General features: G+C 46.9%; 1 protein-coding gene across 1 annotated transcript in view; it reads left to right on the top strand.

Moving 5' to 3' along the window:
• Positions 1-2,713, top strand: part of LOC103747627 (SMH class II histocompatibility antigen, beta-1 chain) — an 11,935-nt gene extending 9,222 nt beyond the window's left edge. The window contains exons 3-6 of the mRNA XM_008850163.3: positions 660-941; positions 1,604-1,714; positions 2,102-2,125; positions 2,387-2,713. Of these exons, the coding sequence (XP_008848385.1) occupies positions 660-941; positions 1,604-1,714; positions 2,102-2,121 (413 nt within the window). The 3' untranslated portion in view covers positions 2,122-2,125; positions 2,387-2,713. The remainder of the gene's footprint in view (positions 1-659; positions 942-1,603; positions 1,715-2,101; positions 2,126-2,386) is intronic.
• Positions 2,714-9,292: the final 6,579 nt, after the last annotated feature.

Genomic DNA, 9,292 nt, shown 5'->3' with positions numbered 1-9,292 from the left:
GCAGAAGACCTGGGTTTGAATCCTAGCACCCACATGGCAGCTAACAACTGTCTGTAACTCCAGTTCCAGAGGGTCCGACAGCCTCTTCTGTCCTCTGCAGGCATTGCACTACATGGTGCACTTACCTACATACAGACAACACATGCATACACATAAAATAAAAATAATAAAATATTTTTTAAAAACTATTAGCAATGCCCTTAGGGTTAAATTTCTAAATGTGCCACAAAGGACAGCTTTTGTTCTGCTCCTAATCTTCCTAACCTTTATTATGAAATGAAGGTCCTGTGTGTTCTGTGTGAGGGGCTACCCACATATGCTCAACTAATTATGAAATTGATACCGTTTTTATATTTTATTTATTACTTTTATTTTACACGTGTGAGTGTATTGCCTGCATGTATGTTAAGTGCATTCATGTTGTGCAATGCCAGCAAAGGTCAGAAGAGGTTGTTGGATCCTCCTAGAACTGGAGTTATGGATGATTGTTAGACGTCATGTGGGTGCTGGGCATCAAACCCAGGTCCTCTGCCAAAGCAGCCAGTGCTCTTAACTCTTGAGCCATTTCTCCAGCCCAGAAATTTATATCTTTAGCATCTAGAAAACACTTTCTTAATGAAAACACCTAAGTAATCACATCTCTCCATCCCTTCTGCTAGCTCAGCCTAAGGTACACGTGTCGCCCTCCAAAGGAGGGACCCTGAACCATCACAACCTGCTCGTCTGCCAGGTGACAGATTTCTACCCAGGCAACATCCAAGTCCGCTGGTTCCGGAACAACCAGGAGGAAACAACTGGGATCTCAACCACCAACCCGATCCACAATGGAGACTGGACCTTCCAGATCCTGGTGACACTGGAAATGACCCCTCAGCGGGGAGACGTCTACACCTGCCACGTGGAGCACCCCAGCCTGGACAGACCCATCACCGTGGAGTGGAGTGAGTTCCCAGTGACCCTTCTAGACTCACGTTCTATACAGCAGGCAGCGCCCTGGCTGTGAGGTCCACTCATCCTGCCTGGGGTGTCCATGCATGGGGACCAGATCTCCCCCTGTGCCTCCTTCAGGGCACCGAGGCTGCTTCTGAGCTGGAGGTGATGGACCGTCACTGTCCTAGGATCCTACAGATTCAGGATAGGAGTGAGTTCCCAGTGACCCTTCTAGACTCACGTTCTATACAGCAGGCAGCGCCCTGGCTGTGAGGTCCACTCATCCTGCCTGGGGTGTCCATGCATGGGGACCAGATCTCCCCCTGTGCCTCCTTCAGGGCACCGAGGCTGCTTCTGAGCTGGAGGTGATGGACCGTCACTGTCCTAGGATCCTACAGATTCAGGATATGCCCTTGTCAGGAGGTCTAGGGAGGCAGACGTTCTCCCATGCTGTCCTCACACAGGGGAGCTGTGTCTTCCTCAGCCTTTAGCCTGACCTGTCCTGCCTCTTAAGGCAGTGGGTAGAATCAGCCTTGTCCCCACTGAAACCAGGTCTGGACCTTGTAGACCTTCTACAGCATGAGGTCCCTCATGCTGATGTTCCACATCCATCCAGAGGCCCTGAGCTCTCACCTCCTGGAGGTGACTCTAACCCTGGATTCTGCTCTCCCAGGGGCCCAGTCTGACTCTGCCCGGAACAAGACACTGACTGGAGTTGGGGGCCTGGTGCTGGGGCTCATCTTCCTGGCAGTGGGCCTCATCATGCACGTGAGGAGCAAGAAAGGTGAGGAAGCCGGGTGTGGAGGGCACCCTGTGTCCCAGCACATGGGATGCTGGGAAGGAAGGTTACAAGTTCGAGGTCGGCCGCAGATACACAGTGGTACCCTGGCAGGTGGCTGAGGCTTGCCATTCCCTGACGTACTCACCTGTCTCTAGAAGTGTCTGAGACAGAAAAGTAATGCTGGAGAGTTCTAGAAGGCACTGAAACCAGTGTTGTGGCAAAGTTGCTCTACGGGAAGAGGGAAATCCCAGGCTCGGGTCTCAGCCACCAGACATCCGAGTCCCAGGTGCACGGGCTTCCACGGGGTCAGTGTAGTGAAGGCAGTGGAGGTGGGTGCGAAGTGTCCCCTGCTCTGCTGCATTTTAACAGCGTGGTCTCCCTCCGTTTCAGCTCAACGAGGATCTCGATAAGCAGGTAAGATCCCTGGTATGCTTCTCTGAGGGAATGGATGGGTCGCAAAGGCTCTAAGGGCTTCTTTGAAGTCAGAAAATCCCAGGCCTGAGTTTCCCTTCAGTCTCAGCCCTTGGGGGCATGTCGGGGAAGAGGGTGACTTTGCTCCACTGAGGAAGGAGGCCAAGATGAACTTTATTTTTCAGCCTAACACTCGCTCCTGTTACTGAGCAGAAGAGGGGAGCGGGGACAGCCTGCACTAGCTTGTTCTTTCCCTCCCCACAGGCTTCTTGATCTGACCTGAAAGACTGCGCGTGTGTGGCCCAGAGGCTGGTTCTGGGTCCGATCTCCAGTTTCCCAAGAGGATGCTGCTGCCGAGTACTTCTTCAAGTCCACAGTTCTGCTCTCCTGAGACCGCCAACCCAGTCCCTCCTCCTCAGCTCCAACGACAGTCAAGATCAGTGCTGTCATCTGTCCCTTTTACGAATGCGGCCATGTCGTCTCTGCCATATTTTATTTTCCTTGAATCATTAACCTGCTTTTTTATCATAATTACAAATGTTGGCTAACAATTTATTAGCAAGGAAAATAAGCATAGCTTTTATGACCAGATCAGTGTGTGTGTGCGTGTGTGTGTGTGTGTGTGTGTGTGTCCGTTCATGTACGTGAATGCAGGTGTGCACGTACCCTGCACACACGGAGGTCAGAGGACAACCTCAGGTTTCAGTCCCCACTTTCCACCTTACTTGAAATATGGTGTTGTGTTTGTCCTCTCTGTACACCAGGCTGGCCATCCCATGAGCTCTGGGACTTCGCCTATCTCTGCCTCCCAATCCCACAGGAGGGCGAGGATTACATGTGCTCGACCTCTGACTGTAGGTGCATCATGGAGATCCAAACTCAAATCTTCATGGTTGTACAGCAAGAACTTTTACCTACCAAGCCATCTTCCCAGCCACCAGGCTATTTAAGTGTTTGTTCCCATGAGAAACAAAGGGACGCCCAGTACCTGCCACACAGTAGGACACGTCGACAATGAACAGATCCCTTACGAATAGCTCATTACTATCATAACAACTACATAGAAAGTAAACCTAACGTATAATAAATATACTTTAACTCATTCATACACCACAAACATCAAAATAGAAAGAGAAAAATTGTACCGACTCGCTTAAGGAAAACATCCTACTTATTAAACCCACTTGCTGCTGCATAAAGAAAACACCAGAAAGGGGAGAGATGGCTCTACGGCTAAGAGCACTCCCTGCATAAGATTCCTTTCAGTGCGAGCTCTTGCTTGAGAAGGAAAGGAACTGAGAATTTGAAGGTTTTTCCTTTTACTCATCGGGCATCTCTTCAGTACCAAAGGCTTCTATCTGAAAGTGACGGAGACTAAACCATAGTTTACAGTCATAGTCTTTCTGGTTCCCTGAGTTGATCAATCACGCACTAGAAGTGAACTGGACTATGAAGGACTCTGAAGATGATCGCACATACCATTTAACATAATAATATGCTTTACGGTTAGTGTGCTTCTCCCCGAGTCTCTGAATGCCTGTGCTCCCAACTGACGTTCTCCACGTTCCTTAGCTGTACAGAGTTTCTCTCTAGTGTCAACCTTTTCATTTACTTGTGAAAATTAAAAATGAACAAGGGCTTTCCCACATTCCTTACACCCATGTTTTCCTCCACTATGAGTCACTTCATGTACTGGAAGTGAATGGGAAGAGCAGAAGGCTTCCCCACACACCTGGCATTTATAAGGTCCGTCTCCAGTGTGTACTCTCCTGTGTTTTCTAAGGCTCGTAAGAGAACGGAACGCTTTTCCACAATCCTTGTGTTCATAGGGGTTCTCTCCGGAGTGAGCCTTTCATGTCTTTGAAAGGCGAGTGATGGCAGGCTTTCCCACACTGCTTACGATTAGACGGTCCTTTCCATTCCCTACCTCTATCGCTGGTACTCAGTACCAGGACAACATGGCTGTGAGAACATGAGTGGCACATGAACACCGTTCCAGGGACACTACATTCCGACGGTTTTACTCTAGTAGTATAGAGATAGAGAGACAGAGATGGTAAAGACTTGGAACCTGGGTAATATCTCCATAGTTATGATGCGCCTCACTTTCACGGGCCTCCTCTGAAATACATCTTCTCACTTTCCCATAGAGGGCATGTCCCTAAAGGTTTCCCACATAACATTTCTGTCTAATTTCCTCTGTGAAGCATCTAGCAATACCTACGACACCAGGGTAACATTCAAAATAACATCCTCAAAGGTTATTGAGTCCTTTTCCGCCTCCCAGAGTGCCCTGCTGTCCTCTCCACAGTGTCACAGAAAACACAGGCACTGCACAGCTGACCAGGATCCCCTCATGATGACATCTCTTTCCTTCTGTTTAACTTTTGGAAAATCTCTAGATTTCATCTTAAGGCCACGGCTCAATGTTTCAGCCACTTCATCCAAAACAAGCATTTTGATCCATTTTGGAGAAAGATGTCTTCTCTTTAACATATCACTCTCCCTGGTAAACCAACACGTGGGCCTGTAACTTCTGCATTTCACTGAAACATTTCTTCCTCCAATGCCAAAGTGACAAGTTGCTCCCATATAGTCTCCAAATGTCAAAATCACCTTTTGGATCTGTTGACCCAGTTTTCTGATGGGGCCAATACTAATGCTTGGCTGTCCTTGAACTCTGTCTCCAACTGTTGCAGGATGGAAATGGCAGATGTGGCTGTCTTGTCAGTACCTGACTGAGCTTGGTCCGTCACGACATATCCTTCAGTACCAGGAACGGTAACTTTCTGCTGAATATCTGATGGATGCCTCAAAGAAGAGACGCCCTTAAATTCATATCATCAGAGTTACCAACCATCTCATTCCAGTTGATCTCAATGACGCCATTGGGGTCCATCCGCTCTGGGTCTCCATGTTCTCTTCCCCAAAGGCTGAGGGTGTGGGCAGGAAGATACAAACCCCTTCCTCTCGGGCCCGAGTGCCAGGTGCTCTCAGCAGTGAAGCTCTCAAGAATGTTCTGTACGCTGAGCTGCACTCTGAACTCTCAAGATTTATTTTAATTTGTGTGTGTGTGTGTGTGTGTGTGTGTGTATGCATCTGTGTGTCTATGCATGATGTGGGTATGCCACAGCCTACATGTGGAGGTCAGAGGGCAATTTGGGGACTTGGTTCTCTCCTTCCACCATGTAGGTAGCAAGGATCAGACTTGGTGATAAGTACCTTTACCTGCTGAGCTGTTACATTGGCCCTTGGATCATATTGTTTATTTGGTTTTTTTTTTCCATTTATCTCTTTCCTTCTGCTCATGTCACCATACAGAGCAGACACTGTGAAGTCCATGGCCAGTGTTTCTCAGTGGGCCAGTCCACCTTGCACATTGTGTTGAGAGAAATAACCACTTGTGCAATAGTCAGTGTCTCCTACAGTCACAAAGTGCATCCAACCCCCATTCCTTTTACGACATTTATGTAAAACTGTGATTCATTCCTTCAAGGGCCAATTCTTCCTTCTTCACCAGCATTCAAATCGATTCTCTCATGAAGCAGAGGCAGAGGAGGGGAGATGAGCGTTCTACAAACACAGGGATCCTCGTCACAGAGAAATAGGAAAGGATGGGGCTGGAGAGATGGCTCAGTCAGTGAAGTGTTTGCCCTGAAAGCCTGAGTTCAAGTCCTCAGAAGCCACATAAAGCCACCATAACCCACATCTGTAACCCCAGAGCTCCCACAGGGAGATGGGCGGGGGAGACAGGATCCCCACACCCTCACAGGCCAGCTGCCTGGTGTGCACATCGGCAAACAAACAAAAGACCCCGTCTCAAACAACGTGGAAGGCAAGGATAGACATGGGAGGGTGTCCTCCTCCCTGCACACACGCACACCTGCACTCACATACAGGAACATACACATCACACATACACAAAAGATGAAAATTTTTTAAAGGGGGAGGATGATAGGTAGGAGATGGAAGAGGCTACGGGGAGCACATCTCAGATGTTCTTTGCGTGGACAGTGGGGACACAGTCCTGGGCTGAGAGTGAGACTGGGTAGGAACCACAAGGACGACCTAAGATAGTGACAAAGTAACTGGGTGAGGTGCTGGCCAAGGTGAGACAGGATTGGCCACAACTATAGGCTGTGCATCACACATTGTTTCCTTTACTGTAATCCATGGCCTGGATGCAGACAGCCCTGGGCTCCAGCCTGACTCTGGGTGAGTCACCCGAGACAGAGCATCCCAAAGAGCTGTGCTGGGCACATTCTCCTGGAGACCTTGACAGCAGATTCTCCAGAATCGCTGCCCAGGGGCCCACGTGCAGGAGGTGGTGAAATCTGGAATCTGTTTCCAGTTAGCTTCCAGGGATCCTGTGTAGCCAGGTAAGTGGCACCAGACCCCAAAGGTGGTGGTTGTTTTAGACAGTCTTGCTACAGTTCAGACTGGATTCAAACTTACCTTCCACTTATCTCAAACTCTTGAAATTTAAAAATTTTCCCCTAAAAAGTGTCTCTGCAGTCTCAGTAACCAGGAGGCAGAGGCAGGTAGATCTCTGTGAGTTCCAAGCCAGCCAAACTACGTAGTGAGACCCCATCTAAAAAGGAGGGAAGAAAAGTAAGGAGCTGGATCAGTGGTTAAGAGCACTGACTGCTCTTACAGAGGACCCAGGTTCAGTTCCCAGCACAAACATAGCAGCTAATAACTGTAATTCTAATTCCAAAACCACCTTCTGGAATCCACTGGCATTGAACAGACGCATACACATAGACAAAACACTCATACACCCCCCAAAATTAAACTTTTGTTTTCTTTTTTTAATATTTTATTATTTTTATTTTATGTGTATGAGTGTATTGCCTTCATGTATGTGAGTGCACCCATGCCATGCAATGCTGCGGGGGTCAGAAGAGGGTTTCGGATTCCCCTGGAACTGGAGCTAAGGACATTGAACAGACGCATACACATAGACAAAACACTCATACACCCCCCAAAATTAAACTTTTGTTTTCTTTTTTTAATATTTTATTATTTTTATTTTATGTGTATGAGTGTATTGCCTTCATGTATGTGAGTGCACCCATGCCATGCAATGCTGCGGGGGTCAGAAGAGGGTTTCGGATTCCCCTGGAACTGGAGTTAAGGACGGTTCGTGGCCACCATGTGGGTGCTGGGAATCAAACCTGATGGCTCTGAACCGCTGAGCCATCTCTCTCTCCAGTGCCCAAAGAGTTTTGTTTTTTTTAACACCAAAAAGAATCCCTGAAATTCAGACTTCCCTTGAATTCTGTGGCTGGTTGGTTGCTTGCTTGGTTTGGTTTTTGGTTTTTGGTTTTGTTATAGGTTTGGTTTTAGTCACATTAAATCTTTGTACCATTATAGGAATTGATTTGACTTTTTGCCAAAAGAAATTATATTTGCTCTTGCAGGCACTTGGTAATAACTTTGGAGAAATCATTTGCTATTACAGAAATAGAGAGATGAAAATAGTAGTTATTTACTTTTAAATTCATTTTTATTTTTTAAGTTGTTGTGGGAGGGATAGGAGATGGGGGCATTTGGGATGTGGAGGTCAGAGGATGACTCATGGGATCCATTCTCTCCTTTCACCTCTGTGTGGATTCTGGGGATCTAACTCAGGCTGCCAGGATCGCACGACAAACACTTAACTTCAGAGCCAACTCGATGGCCTTAATTTCCAAGTATTCCTTCTCTCTGTTCTTCTTTCTTTATATACCAATGTAGAGACACAAAACAAGTTCTAAGGGTTAAGAACAATTTCTCTGGGCCAGGTGTGGTACCCACAGCAGTAATCTCAGAATTGGGGCAGGATGATCAGGAGTTCAAGGTCATTTTGGGCTACACATCAAATTCAAACCCAGCTGGGGCTATGTACGTCCCTGCCTCAAAAAGGCAAAGCAGAAGCAAAACAAAGCAAAATGCTCTAATCATTTCCCATCTGGTGTGATGACACATCTGTGTACACGTCACAAAGGCAGACGTTTACTACATTTTTTGGTATTTCATGTTAATGTGATAAGACTTTTACTACTGGATTTAACAGGGCATCATAGCACATAAAGTTTTTCCATGTTTCAAAATAGTTAGTCTTGCATTGTAATAATTCACATTTTTTTCATTGTGTGTGTGGTGCTAAGAATCAAACTCAGGGTCTTGTGAGGGTTAGAGAAGATCTGTACCCGGCCCTCCAACTCCTCCCATATCGCCCCATCGCTTTTTTCTGATAACTTTATGTACTCTTCTCCTTCGTTGATTTTTTTTTTTTGGTCTTTTTAAGACAGGGTCTCCCTATAGGCCCAGCTGGCCGGAGCTACATCTGCAGTCCTTGGATTCTCAAGACAGGGGATTCCCACGTAGTCTGGGCAGGCCTCAACTCTGAACCTCCTGCCGTCATCCTCCACGTGTCTTCCACCATGCCAGACTTCGTAATTAATATTTCTGGATAGTTTATTCTGCTCAAGATATTCCTCTTTTAGAGATTTTAAAGTGGTGAATATTATCTTAATTTATTTTCCTAGATATCCTGTGATATGCAATAATTTCTGTCCTCCAGAAGAAGAAAGTATAGCAGGTTACACTTGTCCACAGACAGAAGTCAGGATATAACAGGAGGGCTTCCCACCAGATCCCACTCCACACGTGCTCTGACCACTCACTGCAAAACACCCTGGTTCCTAATGGAAACCTAAGTGAGATTGTTGTGGGGGCTTCACCAGAGAAGACCACTCAGACAGTTTTGCTGAATGAAAGTCTTTGCTAGCCAGCAGCTACACAAGGGTATCGGAACCATCTCTAGGGAAAGCGTTTAGACAGAGAAACCATAATCAGGGGTGAAAAGTTTAAGTTCCCAAGCTTACAGGTGGAGAGCCCCCTTAATTTCTATTCTATTAAGTAACAATTACTATTTTGCAGAAGCAAGCCAAGCATAACCTACAGAGCCATAAATCTGGAGTTAGGAAGTGCAATCGGGAACACGCTGACCTGTTCCCAAGACAACCAGGGTCCAGCTGACATGTTCCCATATCCTGGGCCAACTGCCTGATAATTTCAGAGAATAGAGTCTGCCTAAACTTAAACATGGCGTAGCTATGGTCCAGAAGGTGCCATATCACAGAATAACCGTGTACATATATGTATGCGTTCTTGATTTAGTTA

This window comes from Nannospalax galili, unplaced genomic scaffold (assembly GCF_000622305.1).
Source record: "Nannospalax galili isolate Female #2095 unplaced genomic scaffold, S.galili_v1.0 scaffold3450, whole genome shotgun sequence".
NCBI lineage: Eukaryota > Metazoa > Chordata > Mammalia > Rodentia > Spalacidae > Nannospalax > Nannospalax galili.
This window is presented reverse-complemented; position numbering and strand designations above follow the sequence as displayed.